Below are 17628 nucleotides of genomic sequence, written 5' to 3'. Positions count from 1 at the left end.
ATCCCATGGACAGAGGAGCCTGGTGGGCTACAGTCCACGGGGTTACAAAGAGTCAGACACGACTGCGCAACTAACACTTTCTTCACTTAAAGATTTAAAAACAGTTTCTCTTTTTTTCACTTAAAAATTATTTATTTACTGTATTTATTTATTTGCTGGGCTAGGTCTTTAGATGTGGATTTTAAAGATGTGGATCTTTAGTTTCAGCACATAAGATCTTAGTTGCAGGCATGTGGGATCTAGTTTCCTGACCATGGAATCGAACCCAGGTCCCCTGCATTGTAAGTGTGGGGGCTGAGCCACTAGCCCACCACAGACATCCCTAAAACCAGTTTCCAATACAGAAGATCGCTCTATAAAATGGCTAAGTACTGGATGAAAGATGATTTGAGCCGTATTTTACAAGCAAGCTGAGCTCTTAAGTTTCGTGTGGATCTCATTGCGCCTCCCTGTTCTCTGGGCCCTCCCTTCCTCACACTCTAGAGCTGGGCTCCCTGTCACTCGTTCACCTCACTCTTCACTCCAGGCCTCCCAGGGCAAATTGTCTTGGGTGATCTGGTTTAGGACTCCCTCAGGGTCCTAGGCTCTCCAGCTTTTATTCTAAGCAAACCAGGAAATGAAGACAAAAAAAAGCATCCATCCCAGTGTCTCTCTGCAGTCCTGCTTTGAGACCTCCTCCCCACTGAGACTCTATGAAGGTCTCCCATCTGAGACGTGTAGCATATGTCACATCTATGCCAGTCCGTATTCCATGGCCGTACTGAGTTGACGCAGCCATCCTGGCTGGCTGGTTCTGAATTGACCCAGGAAGAGGCTTCCCTCTGATTAAACTCCATAACAGAGACTGATGCCTGTCTCTGTTCCTTCTGGCAGGCCACCTGGCAATGTATTAACAGAGTGATGAAACACACCGAACCCTGGTGAGCAGATTCCCCTAGCATCCACTGGCCTCTCACCTCACCATCACAAAGATTTTCCCCCAGAATGTTTTAGGAAAAACAAACAAACAAACAAACAAAAAACCCCAACCAGTTCACTGAAAAAGAAAACAAGCTGGTTTTCCCTCACATCCAATTTCAGAATCGACAGGCGGTCCAGGAGAATCCACATACAGAGGTCAACGGATACCTTTCTTCAATTTCAGAGTGAGGGTTTTCAGTGAACCCAACCCTACTCCTTCCAGCCTCCTGGGTGGATTCTGAGCCTTCCAGGAGTGAGAATCCTGTTCCTCCAGCTCACGTGGCAGGTGGCTCAGAGAGGCCAAGGACCCCTGATCCCACAGAGCCCCGGGGACTTACCCTCTGCTCCTGTGTGGCCACGAAAGTCTGGAACCCTGGTGCCACCCCAAAGCCCAGCTCTTGGATGAAAGGCGGCTCAGACTGACTGTGGATCTGAACCTTCACGCCTGCTTCAAACGTCGTTTCCTCTGAAAGAACAAAGATGGACAGAGCCATGGGTCAGTGACAACGGAAGCTCAGGGATTCCTGGGGCTGAAGGACTCAAAAGGATGCCGGGAAGGCTCCACAGCAGAACCACAGCCCCCAGAGATGTGTACATCTGCATCTCTGGGAACGGCAGCTATGTTACCTTACGTTGGAAAAGGACGCTGCAGATGTAACCAAAGATTTGGAGGTGGGGAGATTGTCCTTGGTGATCCAGGTGGCCCAACAGGATCACAAGGATCTTTAGAAGAGGGAGGCAGGAGGATCAGAGTCAGAGAGATGTGGAAAAATGCTCTGCTTCTGGCTTTGGGTATGGAGGAGGGAGCCACAGGCTGAGGGATGTAGGCAGCTTCAGGAAGCTGGAAAAGGCAAGGGAATGGAATTTTGTCCTCAAGCCTCTAGCAGGAATGCAGCCCTGCCGATATCTTGAAACGCACTTTTTGACATTTGGCTTCCAGAACTGTAAGATAATAAATTTGGGTTGTTTGATGCCAGTAATTTTGTGGCAATCTGTTACAGTACTCATCAGAAAAGAATTCAGGTCATTTAGGCCAACAGCTCCTTGCTTCAGTCTCCAAAACTACAGAATGGGATCCTTTTTCTTTTTCTTAACATTTTTTTTTTTTTTTTTGATTGGAGGATAATTGCTTTACAATGTTGTGTTGACTGTACCTCTGCTTTTTATTTACTAACTTCTCTACTGGGCCATGAGCTGAGTCGAGGCAAGGGGATCAGGAGAATGAACACACAATGATGCTGCAGTCAGAATGCTTGCAAGCCCCTTGGAGCTGCAGGAAATGGGCAACTAGAAGAGAAGCTCCTCCCCTTTTCTCTGTCTCTGGCAGTGACCGGTGGAAGGCATGGCAGGAAGGGATGGGACAGCAGGGCCTGGCTCATCCTATGTGTTGGTGCTCAAAATTGGTAGGGAATGCACCTATGGGATCCTTCACTCTTTCCTGGGCCTCCCTCTCTGTCTTATTCTTTGCAAACAGCCTGAAGAACGAACTTTCCAAAATGCAAACCTGAGTCACTTACAAGGAGCCCAATCGCCTTCACCTGCCTCCTTTCCAGCCTCCTTCCCGGCAGCGCTCTGCTTCATGGCACCACGTGGTTCAACCCATCAGGGCCACCGGATTGGCTGTTACCGATCCCTGATCAATAATCGGATTGGTTGTTACTGATCTCTGCTAGGCAGGGGTGCACTGCATCATCTCATTTGTCCTGGAATGTCTTTCTACTTGGTGGCTCAGATAGTAAAGAATCTACCTGCAACGTGGGAGACCTGGATTCAATCCCTGGGTCAGGAAGATCCCCTGGAGAAGGGGATGGCTACCCACTCCAGTATTCTTTCCTGGAGAATTCCATGAACAGAGGAATCTAGAGAGCTACTTGGTCCACCTGACTGACCATTGCCCTCCTCATCAATGAAGGTTCAGCCCTCAGCCCCACCCAGAGCAACTCCTTCTCCTGCTTGCTTGTATTCTTCACATACACCTAGCAAAGCCTCTGCCACACCACATCATCGTCCTTTATCTCACTGTCTTTTCCACTAGGGCATCTTGCAGGCATCCAGGGAATGATTGTTGAATGGATGAGGGAGACATCTGTGATTCCAACCTCACTCACGCATTAAAGGGCAAGGCCAATCTAGAATCAGCATCAAGAAGTGTTCCAAAAGCAGAGAATGGGGAGAGGATGGGTAAATGCGGAAATCAGTTAAGATGGGGGGTGGTAGTGGTGGAGGTCAGAGGTCAAGGAAGGGGGATTGTCAATACCAGGGCCATAGCATGGGGACAGTTTGGGGACAAGCTCTAAAGCTGGCACAGAGGAGAAAGGTGAGGAGGACGGAAGGGCTGGAGCCGGGTGTGTGACTGTGCAGGACCCAGGAAAGCCTGGGAGCTGGTGATCAAGGCAGAGGAGACACCTGGAGCTGGTGAGAATTCCAGGGTCGGGGGCACAGGGCAGGTGGAGTGGGAGGGAGGGTGGGCAGGGCTCTCACTATCTAGATGAGGAGGACAGCGGAGTTTAGACAAAAGAGAGCCTTGGCCGAGAATCCTTTCGTATGCATCCTCCTGGAGCAGGAGAGAGTCCCAGGGATATCTCCACTTTCTTCTGCTGTCTCTTTACCCAGATTGCACCATCCAAACTCCAGCCCCATGTCCCTCTGTGCTTATGTCGACCTCTCCGGTGGATGGAGGATGCCTCAAGAGAAGAGAGGACTTCTTGCTCTGTCTGGTGCCCACAGCCCAGCCCAGGACTTAGCCCACAGCTCCATCAGGAAGGGGGAATGCCAGAGAAGGCGGACGGGTGGGGAGAGGAGGGCTGAGTGGCCCTGGTCAGGGGCTGTGTTTTCTAAGGTCCGCCCAAGGAGTCTAAAGAACAGGCTGTGATGGGGGAGGAGTGAACATCCAGTGATGCTGGGAGATGGGAATGCCTATGCCTGGATGAACAAAAAGCATGTTCAGTGAGCTGCAGGGGGCTGGGACAGGCGAGATGCCAAAACGCCTTTTCCAGAGCTAGTGAAGCTGTGTGCCTACGATATAAAAGCGAGCTTCGGAAACCTTCGAGTCAGTCAAACAGGCTCAGAGGAGGAGCCGGTGGTTACAGGGAGAAATGAGGAATGAGGACTTGGTGTCAGAAGGGCTGTGAGTAATGTGCAAGGCAGCCAGCCAGGCATGCCTGTGTTAGCGAGAGCCACCCAAGGCTTCTCTGAGTTAGGGTTTAGATGGGGCGTTTATTCCAGAAAGCAGCCGGGGCTGGGCAGAATAAATTCCTAAGTATTCTTGTATCGTTACAAACATGCAGCCAGCAGATGGGTAGAAGAGAAAGATGAATCAGGTTTCTGCCTCCTTCAGGACAGTGCTGTCTAGAGGAACCTTCTGAGAAGACAGAATGTTTTATAACCTGTGTGATCCCACTTGGTACTGTTAGCTACAGGAAACGTGACTAGTGCAACCGAGGAACTGAATTGATAAATGAATAGATAAATACATAAATAACCCCCCCCCAACTATTTTGAGGCATAGTTGACAAAACTGTATGGTATTTAAAGGGCACAGTGGGAAAATTTGATATACGTATACAAGCTGGAATCAAGATTGCTGGGAGAAATATCAATAACCTCAGATATGCAGATGACACCACCCTTATGGCAGAAAGTAAAGAAGAACTAAAGAGCCTCTTGATGAAAGTGAAAGAGGAGAGTGAAAAAGTTGGTTTAAAGTTCAACATTCAGAAAACTAAGATCATGGCATCCGGTCCCATCACTTCATGGCAAATAGATGGGGAAACAGTGGAAACAGTGGCTGACTTTATTTTTCTGGGCTCCAAAATCACTGCAGATGGTGACTGCAGTCATGAAATTAAAAGACTCTTACTCCTTGGAAGGAAAGTTATGACCAATCTAGACAGCATATTAAAAAGCAGAGATATTACTTTGCCCACAAAGTTCTGTCTAGTCAAGGTTATGGTTTTTCCAGTCAGTGGTCATGTATGGATGTGAGAGTTGGACTGTGAAGAAAGCTGAGTGCCGAAGAATTGATGTTTTTGAACTGTGGTGTTGGAGAAGACTCTTGAGAGTCCCTTGGACTGGAAGGAGATCCAACCAGTCCATCCTAAAGGAGATCAGTCCTGGGTGTTCATTGGAAGGACTGATGCTGAAGCTGAAACTCCAATACTTTGGCCACTTGATGGGAAGAACTGACTCATTGGAAAAGACCCTGATGCTGGGAGGGATTGGGGGCAGGAGGAGAAGGGGACGACAGAGGATGAGATGGTTGGATGGCATCACCGACTCGATGGACATGGGTTTGGGTGGTATCCGGGAGTTGGTGATGGACAGGGAGGCTTGGCGTGCTGTGGTTCATGGGGTCACAAAGAGTCAGACGCGACTGAGTGACTGAACTGACTGAACTGAACTGATACATTGTGAAAGGATCCCTCCCCCCCTCATCGGGTTAATTAATATATCCGTTGGAAGGACTGATGCTGATGCTGAAGCTCCAACACTGTGGCCACCTGATGCGAAGAGCCAACTGATTGGAAAAGACCCTGATGCTGGGAAAGATTGACGGCAGGAGGAGAAGGGGGCGACAGAGGATGAGATGGTTGGATGGCATCATCGACTCAATGGACATGAGTCCGAGCAAACTCCCAGGGATGACGAAGGACAGGGAAGCCTGGTGTGCTGCAGTCCATGGGGTTGCAAAGAGCTAGGCACGACAGAGCGACTGAACAACAGTCACTGCACATATTTACCTTTTCCTGGCCTGCTTTATTCATCTATTTGCTTTTTAGCCAATTGAATTTTAATTAATTAAAATTTAAAGGGTTCTACCTGTCTTTAACGTATCCATCATTTCACATATTTACCTTTATCTGTCCTGCTTTATTTACCTGTTCATTTTTTTATCCAACTGAATTTTAATTAATTAAAATTAAGTAGCCACATGTGGCTGCTGACCTCCTTACTGGCCAGTGTATTTGCAGACTGTCAGCTGTGAGCCGACCTGAGGCATCTCAGAGCAGTGGGGGTGACAAGGGCTTGAGCAGCCTGCTTTTCTAGGCAGGTACCCTGTGGTGTCTCTTGTCCAGAAGCGGGAGATTTGGGCGGGGTGCTGAGTAGCAGAGCTGTGCATGTTTGAGGTCAGCCCATGCCTAGCCCCAGATGCTCTCTGACCCTGTCCTCCCAGAGCACCACTCACTCTCACATCTCTAGATAAGACTTACTCATCCTTCACAGAACTGCCCTCAGGTCCCCTCTATGGAGCAATTCTCCAGCTTGATAAGGCACAACAGCCCCCTCCAGTCCCTGCCTGGCACCCATCCCCTCAGCTCTTGCCTCTTCTGGACAAGGCACACTCTCAGTGCAAATACAAAGACCCACTTTAAGAATGAGGCTGTCAAGCACAGATTGTTAGAACCAAAGGCTCAGCCCCTGTTACCTCCAAAGGGTAGCAGAATAGAATGCAAGTTGCAATCATGTACGGTGCTCTGGGTGACCACTCCTGGGACCTTTCTTTTTTTTTTTTTTTTAAATTTAATTGGAAAATCTTTCTTTTTAAAAAATATTTATTTATTTATTTTTGGTTGCACTGGGTCTTCATTGCTGTATGCAGGCTTTCTTTAGTTTCGGCCAGTGGGGGCTACTCTTCATTGCAGGGCACGGGCTTCTCATTGCAGTGATTTTTGTTGCGGAGCATAGACTTCGGGTGCATAGGCTTCAGTAATCGTGGCACACGGGCTTAGTTGCTCCACAGCATGTGGAATCATCCTGGACCAGGGATTGAACCCTTTTCCCCTGCATTGGCAGGCGGATTCTTAACCACTGGACCACCAGGGAAGTTTCATCCCTAGAAATTCTGATTCTGTGTCTCTAGGGTGAAGATCAGGAATCTGCATGTCCATGGATTCTGATACAAATTATCTGAGGCCAAACACATTTGGGCAGCAGTGATCCAGTCCAGAGAAGGGAAGTGATTTGCCCAAGGTCACAAAGCAAGTTAAGAATAGAGCAGGGGTCAAAAACCAGGCATCTTGACTCCCAATTTGGCACTCTTCCTTCCCACAACTAGGAGTGTGGTTTATTTCGTGTGAGTGAATGACCTGGTACATAGCTCTGGGGGCTGGAGAAAGATAATATCCTTTTCATTGTCATATCCCCGAAAGTGCCTGGAACAGAGCAGAGCTGAGTAACTGTGGAATGAAGTGAATGAGTGAGGGAGTGTCCTCGGCTGAGTTGACTGTTCCCTGCCCTTGGACCTGCTGGGAGTCTGCCCAGGGTTTACCTGGACCCTGGGAAACACCAGCACCTCCTACCGCCCAGCAAGAGGATTCCTCCCATGTTGCAGGAGGCAGAAGGCCTCATCCGCTGAGATGCCACTGGGCTGCAGACAAAACAGCACCAGCAGTGATAATAACAGTGGCCATAAGTGGGACCGTTCGCACAACTTTGGGAACCAAAAGAAAATGTGGGACCCACTGTTAAAAACTTACTGAGAAACTCAAGATAGCAGTTGTTGTTGTTATTTAGTCACTAAGTCATGTCTGACTCTTTTGCGACCCCACAGACTGTAGCCCTTCAGGCTCCTCTGTCCCCTGGATTTCCTGGGCAAGAATACTGGAGTGGGTTGCCATTTCCTTCTCCAGGGGAACTTCCTGACCCAGGGATCGAAACCGTATTTCCTGCATCTGCAGGTGGATTCTTTACCACTGAGCTGCCGTAGCAAAGCACTAAACCACGAGTCTGGGATTTCCCTGGTGATCTGGTGGTTAAGACCCTGCGCTTCCAATGCAGGAGGCGCGGGTTCGATCCCTGCTTGGGGCACTAAGATCCCATATGCCACACGGTACAGCCAAAAAACAAAAACCTCAAAAAAAAAAAAAAAACAAACAAAAACCTCAAGAGCGTGACCCTCCTGAGTCTGTGTGACTGCAGTGCTTACACACCCATGAAGCCAATGCTGATGATAACCCCGCTTGTTGCTGGACAGAAATGTTCACATCTTCCTATTCCTTTTGCCACCAAATGATTCAACACTAAGTGGCTTCAAAGAGGGCAGGCTTCCAGCACAGGGGAGGATTTGTTTACACATCATGAACACCAGGATTCAAAGCCCCAGAGAGAGACAGAGAGCACAGAGAACGGGAAGTTACTACACACACACAGCGTCAGAAGCCCTTGCTAATTGGGACCAAGCTGAGATCCCGATGGCCTAACATGAAAGATGATGTTGCATCAGGAGGAAGGGAGTAAAGAGGCTTCAACCTGCAGAAGCCAGAGTCTCCCAGCATTTTTTTAGGAGCCGGGCCACGGCTGGCAGCAGGCGAGGTCGACCTGCGGAGCATTTCTGGTGCCTGCAGAAAGGGCTAGGAAGCTCTGCGGGAGAAGATGGGGAGCCAGGGACAGAATTCATAATGGAGCAGAGAAAGCACATCGCAAGGAAAGCAGCTTATATCTTTAATCTTTGCAAATTACAGGAAGCGAACCGAGGTAATAAACACTGGAGAGAGGGAGGCAAAGAAGCGTCTCTGAAAATCTGGAGGAATTTTCTAGGCTAAGGCGAGGATGTACGGTATAAAGCAATCTTGGGCTGAGGGAAACTGTAACAGTGGTTAGGATGGCTAGCTTGGGAGGAAAGGGTGGGAGGGAGGTCAGCCATATGGTGAGATGCATCTCAGCGCAGGATGGCTCTGTGTGTCCCCTCACCATTCTCTCCACTCTGCTCTCTGCCAAGGGAGCTGCCCTTGGTAGAGTGTACTGTGGGGCTCCCTTGCCCTCTAGCTTCTGGTTGACTTTAGCCAATTGTGGGCCCAGGTCATAAACAAGGGGAGACAGGAGAGTCAGGCTGGGCTATTTAGTCTCTCCACTTTGCCCTCTGGTCCCTGTGGGTCAGCTGCATGCCACCTTGAAGGGCACAGCCCAGGGCTGGGGGACTAGCTCTCCATCCTGATATTGGCTCTTCCCCTCTTTCCCAGGCATGCAAATGGCTCTCTCTGCTACCAGGCTCAGCACACAGCCCCACTGGTGTGTGCGTGCATGCTAAATCACTTCAGTTGTGTCCGATTCTTTCTGATCCTGTGAACTGTATCCCGCTAGACTCCTCTGTCCATGGGATTCTCCAGGCAAGAATACTGGAGTGGGTTGCCATGCCCTCCTCCAGGGGATCTTCCCAACCCAGGGATCAAACTTGTGTCTCTTGCATCTCCTGCATCAGCAGGCAGATACCACTAGCGCTACCTGGAAGCCCCACTGGTACTGCCTTCTTCAAGCCTTGCCTGTACCTTTGTGGACTAGCCCTTCATTAATCGTTCCTTGTATTACCCAGTCTGTGGGTTCTGCTGGTTTCCTGGCTGGATCCTGCTGGGGAGCATGCTCTGAGAGGCAGCAGCAGGCCCCTCTACCCCAAAGTCCACTGAAGGGCAGCTGTTGGTTGGAGCACAGCTGGGAATGGAGACCTCACTACCTGCAAGGGTAGCCTTTGGTTTCCAAAGTCTATCTTTGCATTGAGTTGAAAATTGCCTGCTTATAGATTTTATCCCCTTTTTCTAGCTCTACCCCTTCTCCCAGGATCTGAAGATGTAACCACTGGAGCACTCTTTTTTTTTTTTTTTTAAGTATTTTAAACTTATTTTCTAGGAGAATTTATTTAATCAATTTATTTATTTATTTGGCATATGGGTTCTTAGACCCCTGACCAGGTATCAAACACATGCCCCCGGCATTGGAAACATAGAGTCTTAACCACTAGACCACCAGGAAAGTCCCACTGAGCACTCTTGTTTTCATGCTGACCCCAACAGAGCTGACCCCAGTGCATCTTTGTATCTGAAGTGCTCACTAGCTGAGGTGCACTTGGGGACATGCTTGGCTTGGCCAGGCATATGTGGGGAGGGTCCTGGGACCCTCTCTCCAACACCCCCAGGAGAGCCAACTGTCCTGCATGGCTTTGGAGTTCTGGAGGTCCCACTTCTTACACTGGGTAGGGTTAGGGTGGGCACAGCTTGTGCCCAGAGACAGAGCATCCCTTTCTCAAAGAAGTAAACTAGGCTTTCTGAGTCAATGAACATGCAAGCTTCTGGTATTTGGGGGGGGGTCAAAACCTGAGAGCACCCAGGTTAGATGCTTGGGGCTCGAGGGTCAGGCAGAGTGAGGGTTAATGTTAGGTTTTGGTTATGCAACAGAGAAGTGCAATTCTATTAAACAAAACAGTTACCAAACATACATTAGAGAAGGCACCGAGTGTGGAGTTGGGTCTAGGCTCATTACAAAAAGATTTATTTCAAGGATTATTTAAATAATGAGTTTCCCTAGTTCATTCAGGCTCAGAGATTATAAATGACTGAGAGGGCTGATAAGTCTGGGTGGGTAGCCAGCATGTAGGAGAAAGTGCCATGTCTCCGAAACTATAGGGGAAGTTGATGAATGATTAAGATTCTATTGATAAAGATTCTGTTGATGCACCCTGCCGGCAGAAGTTAGGTCCCACCAGATTGCTGAACAGATCCTGTATATAGATTGCAAACCTTGTTCAAAGCATTACCAAATTCATAGCAACTTTTTGTTATTAAAATTTTTTCAATAAATGAATATAAAAAACACGATAGCATTCATGTGTGGGATGTTAAAAAGGCATCCTCGTATTTCCAAAGGATGGAAACAGTGGTCTAGATCAGAGCTTCTCCTGCTTGAATGTGAGTCACTGGGGATCCTGTTACCAGGCAGACTTGGGGTGGGGTCTGAGTTCTGCATTAACGGTGAGCTCTCCGGGGATGCCAGTGCTGTTGGCTGGAGGACCACACTGTGGGTAGCAGGACCCACAAGAGAAGATCTATGCCACAGCAGAGCACACCAGACCTGTGGAGGTCTGGTCTCAGCCTACCTCTCCAGCCCCAGACCTCACCCTGGGACCCAGCCACCTCGGGACACCAGGGGCTGGTCCTGGCCTTTTCTCTCTCTCAATTCCCCTCCCTCTGCCTGGCATCTTCCTTCCCTATGACTTACCCCCTCCTCTGACCCCCACATACTGCCCAGCCACCTGGCAAACAGTCCTGAGCGTGGGACCAGAGGTCATCTCCTCTCTGAAGTCCCCCTGAGATACGCTTTCCTTCTCTTCCAGAACAGATCATCTCCTCCCTTGTACCCCAGCTTTCCTCTATCTGTCATAACACCTGATGACATTTAATTGTTTACATGTCTCCCAAGCAGACTGCAATTGCCTACCATTCCTTAAGGCATTCAACATGAGACCTCTTGGATCAATGAGTTTCCATCTCCTACATAAAAGGAGCCCTTGGGATAGTTCCTAGATGGTGAATGCTTTGAAAACATGGACTGGGCCTTACATCTGTATCCTGGAGTTCCGGGCACACAGTAAGCTCTGTGAGATGTGAGCTCTGAACTGGAGCTGTTTCAGCCACCTCCTAGATGGTCCCCTCCGACCATTGCCTGGCTGCCTGGGAGATTTAACTGAGCAAGTATATGTCCTGCACAGCACTTAGCATCTGTATGAAGCAGGCGGGTCTTCACAGATTGATACAAGTCAGGCTCCTTCTGGCTACTTACTGGATGCCTGCCTCCAAGGGTGCTTCTGGCTCATGGCATCATTTCTCCAGATTACTTGGCACCTGTGGAGACCACCTCTCCAGGACAAAGGTCCACTCTGAGAGCGAGCTCAGACTCACAGCTGGCTGCATGTAGCATAGTTCGGTGCTCCAGACTCTCAGAATTCAGCCAGAGCCCGCAACTCTCTGGAGAGGTCCTTGGTACCAGGCACTAGGACAAAAGTCTCTCCCGGAGGCAGAGATGTCGGGGAAACCATGGCAACCATCTCCCTCCACTCTTGCTCTGTCCCATTTGTGATGGGGGCTGGGAACCGTGCTACCTCTGAGAGTAGCTCAGGCCCTCCAGCTATGTGGAAAATTCATGATTATTTTTTAATTTAATTTTAATTTTGATCAAAGCAATACATGTACATAATTTTAAAAGCCCAATGGTACCTCAAGGCTTTTAATGAAAAATAGTATTTTCCTGCTCCACCTCTCCTCATCCCCTGAGACTCACTCCTCAGAGGCAGTTACTCTCAAGAGCTGGAGCTGTTTCTCCCAGAACTGACTTTCATAGTTTCACGGACATCAACTGCTTGACAGTTAATTCTTGATTTTCTAACTTTTAAGTATTACCTACTGAATTTCCACCATGGGAGCTGAGGCTGTAAGCTTCTTATATGAAATTATCCTGGCATATTCCCTTGCCTTTCACCTAGACGTCAGTCTCCAGCTTTCACTTAATTATGACTATGCAAATATTACCCACACCCCAGCTTTAGAGTATATATTTTTGATCTCTTCCTTGTGAAACTATTTTGTTTTTCCTATTTTTTTTTCTTTTTGTTTTGTTTGGCTTGTACCTATAGCAGAAATGGAAAAAAAAAAAAAGATCAAACTCATAGAAAGAGCAGAAAAGTGGTTGCCAAAGGCTGGGGGTGGGTGGAATGAAGAGGGTAGTAAAAGTGTACAAAGTGTACAAACTTTCAGTTATAAGATGTCTAGGGTCAGAAGATTTTATGTAAAACATGGTGACTATGGTTGATAATACTGTAACATATCTTTCTGATCCAGAGACAAAACCCAGGTCTCCTACATTGCAGGTGAATTCTTTACCATCTGAGCCAACAGGGAACCCAAAGTGTTAATCGACCAGTCGTGTCAGACTCTCTGCGACCCCATGGACTGTAGCCCATCAGGTTCTTCTGTCCATGGAATTCTCCAGGCAAGAGTACTGGAGTGGGTTGCCATTCCCTTCTCCAGGAGATCTTCTCGACCCAGGGATAGAACCTGGGTCTTCAGCATTGCAGGCAGATTCGTCACCATCTAAGCCATCAGGGAAGCCCTTAAGAGAGGCAGAAATTAAATGTTCTACTCTTGATATATCAAATATATTTGAAACCAAATTCTACCCTTACTTAATTTATAGGTTGCTGGATATACAGTTTTCTCTTAGACAAGAAAGATTCCTGCTCCCTGGGCCCTGCCCCAAATTTGAAGACATTCTGCTATATTGTCTTCCGGCTTCTACTGCATGCATTGAGAAGTCAATTCTAATTTTAGATTCTAGGTATTTGACTGGCTTTTTTCTCTCCAGAACCTTTTAAAACGTTCTCTTTGTGAGCCTGAATTTTGCAAGGATGCATCTTGGTCTGGTTCTCTTGCCACTTATTGCAGACAGGACTTAATGAATTCTTTCACTATGGAAAATCGTGTGGGTCAGTTGGGAATTTTTCTTATTTTATTTCTTTGGCAACATCTTCTTCTCCACTCTCTCACTTTTGTAATTCTAGAAATCTTAGTTGTAGGATGTTGAGCTTTCTGGGTTTGCTTTCTCATTTTTGCATTTTTTTTCCTCTCCCATTTTCCATCTGTTTGTCTTTTTTATTTTACTTTTCAGGCAATTTCCTCAATTCCAATCCTTCTGTGGGTTTAAAAAAATGTTTGCAATCATATTTTTAATTTTCAGTAGGTTAAAAAAATTGTTTTTCTTTGGATGTTACTTTTTAATAGCATCCAATTTTAATAGCTGGTGTTTATGAATGCAGTATCATCTCTTACCTCTTGAGAATTTTAATTAAAATGTTTTGATGTTTCCTTCTGCTCTCTGCATTTATTTTTTATTTATTAAACACATATATAGTGCCTAATATTATTCAGGCACTTTGCCAAGTGTTTGACAAAAATATAAACTCATTTCCACCTTCCTAACAACCTTAAAGAATAGATAATAATATTATTCTCATTTTAGAGATAATGGAACTGAGGCACAGAGAGGCTAAGTAACTTGTCTGAGGTCACACAGCTGGTAAGCTGAATAGCTGGGATTTGAACCAAGGCTCTAGAACTCATGCCAATAACCATTATCTCTATTTCCTCAAAGTTTCCTTTTTGTTTGTTTGGTTTTGATTCCTTTCCTGTTGGTGTGTGTGCAGGCTCAGTCACTCAGTTGTGTCCAACTCTGCAACCCTGTAGACTATAGTCTGCCAGGCTCCTCTGTCCATGGGATTTCCCAGGCAAGAATATTGGAGTGGGTTGCCATTTCCTTCTCTAGGGGATCTTCCTGATCTGGGGATCGAACTCACACCTCCTGCATTGGCAAGCAGATTCTTTTCCACTGTGCCACCAGGGAAGCCCCTTTCTGTTAAGCGACTTCTCTCAAGTGCTTGACTTTTTGACTCTCCATTCATCATTAAGAAGTATTTAGTGTCTGGACAGTGTTCTTTGTATGTGGGAGGACTTACCAGGGGATTTCACCCTAGGATGATCTAACTGTTTGTATGGGGACTGCTGACTGTCATTCTCTGTGGATATTTTCTCTTGAGCTTGTCAGTGTCTCCAGGCTTCTGGTTACGGGGTGGGAGGGGTAGATTAGTCTGACCGAGGGTCTCACTACTCAGGATGCAGAAGCTCACCTTATCTCCCTGGTTTCTATACAGCATCTCACTCATGCCCTCAGTTTTATTTTTTTTTCCCTTTCTTAAAATTAGTTGTTTTTTCTTTTTTTTAAAAAAATTAATCAATTTATTTTAATTGGAGGCTCATTATGCTACACTATTGTACTGGTTTCTGCCATACATTGACATGAATCAGCCATGGGTGTACATATGTCCCTGATCCTGAACCCCCCTCCCACCTCCCTCCCCATCCCATCCCTCAGGGTCGTCCCAGTGCACCAGCCCTGAGCGCCCTGTCTCATGCATCGAACCTGGACTGGTGATCTATTTCACACATGGTAATATACATGTTTCAATGCTATTCTCTCAAATCATCCCACCCTTGCCTTCTTCCACCGAGTCCAAAAGTCTGGTTTCCCCCAGTCCAGAGCCTATCTGTTTCTTTTTTAAAATGAATTTACTTGTTCATTCATTTAGTTGGCTGCAGTGGGTCTTAGTTGTGGCAAGGGGCTCTTTGTTGCCAAGTGCACTATCTTGTTGCAGTGCACGGACTCTCTAGTTGAGACATGAGGGCCTAGTTGCTCCCTGGCATGCGGGATCTTAGTTCCCTGACCAGGGATCCAACCCGTGTCTCCTGCATTGCAAGGCAGACTCTGAACTACTGGACCACCAGGGAAGTCCTGAGCCTATCTATTTTTCAATCTGATTTTTTTGCTTGGGTGTAGAGAGCTATTTGGTTGCACAACTTCTTTCACAGACTTCTAACTAATCTTCCTAGTTTTAGCTGCACCTCTCATCCTCATTGTCTGCAACATCTGATGCCTCCAATCCCCATCCTTTCTCAAGGAAGGGGAGGAGTGTCTATGGAGAGAACTGTTTGGCTTTAATTGGTTTCCCTGTGCAGATCCCGATCTTTCAGCCTTGTCTGCTCTGCCCAGTCAATTAACATCTGCTCTCCATTTTCCATAAACTTGCTGACACCTACTGTTATCTTCTTTCCCATCTTCTTTGGCCTTGTGGGTTTATACTTGAAAAAAAAGAATTCTTGATTGCCATTTAGGAGAGATTTGGGAGGGAGCCTCCATACATATTTCATTCATACACAGTTCATTCCACTGTATCCAATCAGAAGTTTAGACCATCATCCCTGAGGCTCAGCGGGCACATCATGGGCTCCTGTCACCGTTCCAGGAGAAGAGGGACAGAGGTAGAACTGATCCTAGGATGTACACAAGCCATAGGACCAATGGGTGCTTTTCATTCCCAATAGCATCAGCTGCCCATTTAGCCTTTTTTTAAAAAAATAAGATATACTTTTATTTTTATTTTGCCATGCCTCATGGTACATAGGGTCTTAGTTCCTCGATCAGGGATTGAAAGCACCATCTTAACCCCTGGACCAGAGAAGTCCCACTTATTCAATGGTTTTCAAATTGGGTTCCTAGGAACCCTGGGGTTCCTCATGAAGTCTCAGGGTCGGCCACAGTGGAGCATGGAAAAATCAAACTGGTGGCCCCATCTCCAGTTGAACCAGAGCAGCTCTTCCTTTATCTGCTTTATATATTGGGGCTGTACTAAAGCTTTTGTTCAATACAAGGATTCTGCTATGGAAAAAAAAAGAGGAAAAAAATAGAAAGGGAGAACAGCAACAGACCTATCATTATATGCCATTCTATCTCCAAAGATGTCACTGAAATATTTTTTTCTGAGATATTTTTATGGCAGTGCCTTTACAATCACTTTTTGAGTTTTAAAGGAGTGCAGTGGAAGGAGACTTACTTTCAGGCCCATAAGTGGGTTTTCAGCTGGATTCAACTGCTTAGCAAGGAGTCTGTTCTTGGGGTGCTTCCTCAACCTCTCCAGGCTCCAGCTTCTTTATTTTTCAGTGGAGACTATACCTTGTTTGGAGGGTCACTTTGAGGATTCATGGGATGGAATGTTCATGGCAAGAGGTAGCTGGTGGCTCAGTGGTAAAAAAAAAGAAAATTCCGGCAATGAAAGAGACTTGAGTTTGATCCCTGAGTCGGGATCAAAGATCCCCTGGAGAAGGAAACGGGAACCTACTCCAGTACTCTTGCCTGGAGAACCCCACGGAAGGAGGAGCCTGGTGGGCTACACTCCATGGGGTTGCAAGAGTTGGACACAACGTAGCGACTGAACCACCCACCCACCCTGGTCCCATCACTGTGCACAGCACCGGCAATATTTTCTCTCTCTCAACAAATGTGTCAACAGATAGCTATTGCCCTGGTATATGTCAGTGAGCCAGACAGTCCAAGATCCCTAACCTTTTGGAGCCTGTGTTTCAATAGAGACAGATTCACAACCGAAAATATTAGTAAATAAGTAACTCATGTGGCATACTTGAAGATGACCCAGGACATGGAACAAAGGACAAGCAGAACAGATAAGGAGGGGTGAGGAGTGGGGTGGAGTGCAATTTTAAATAGCGCAGTGAGGGGAGGTGAGATCCGAGCAAGGCTTGACAGAGGTGAGGCCATGAGCCACATGGTCTGAGCAGGGAATCTAGGCAGAGGGAATGGAGGATGCAGGTGCTCAAGGGAAGCTTTGAGGGACTCACGGAGAGTCACGGGGAGTCAGAGTGGCTACAGCCACGTGAACAAGGGGCCGGGTAGGAGGAAATGAGGCTGGGGAGATGATTCAGGGCAAGGTATTGATTCTATTAGAGCGTGGACTCTCAAAATAACTTCTATGCTTAAAAATATAATGTCAAATTCATTTTCCCCCAACACTAGGATTTGGGGACATCAAGGCAGAGTTTACTTGATTAAAAAGTGTGTTTTCAGAACTTCCCTGGCAGTCTAGTATTAACAGTCAAGACTTCATCTTCCAACGCAGGGGGGTGCGGGTTTGATCCCTGGTCTGGGGAAACTAAGATCCCACATGCCTTGTGGCCAAAACACCAAAACATAAAACAGAAGCAATATTGTAAGAAATTCAATAATGATTTTTAAAATGGTCGCCATAAAAAAAAATTCCTTTAAAAAGTGTATTCTCAACAGGGACCTACTGCATAGCACAGGGAACTCTGCTCAGTATTATATAGCAACCTAAATGGGAAAAGAATTTTAAAAAGAATAGACATATATGTACTTACAACAGAATCACTTTGCCGGACACCTGACGCTATCACAACATTGTTAATCAACTATATATATAATATAAAACTATATATATATAAAATACTATATATTATAAATATTATATAAATATTTATTTATATA

General features: G+C 46.7%; 1 protein-coding gene across 3 annotated transcripts in view; it reads right to left on the bottom strand.

Moving 5' to 3' along the window:
• The window catches only part of ASIC2 (acid sensing ion channel subunit 2), a 1206795-nt gene that overhangs the window by 74469 nt on the left and 1114698 nt on the right, over nt 1–17628 (bottom strand). For all 3 annotated transcript variants that reach the window (XM_043903061.1, XM_043903060.1, XM_043903062.1), the window contains exon 3: nt 1299–1426. In XM_043903061.1, coding sequence (XP_043758996.1) covers nt 1299–1426 — 128 coding nt within the window. The remainder of the gene's footprint in view (nt 1–1298; nt 1427–17628) is intronic.

This window comes from Cervus elaphus, chromosome 5 (genome assembly GCF_910594005.1).
Source record: "Cervus elaphus chromosome 5, mCerEla1.1, whole genome shotgun sequence".
NCBI classification, from domain to species: domain Eukaryota; kingdom Metazoa; phylum Chordata; class Mammalia; order Artiodactyla; family Cervidae; genus Cervus; species Cervus elaphus.
Note: the sequence above shows the minus strand (reverse complement) of the source record. Positions and strands in the feature narration are given on the sequence as shown.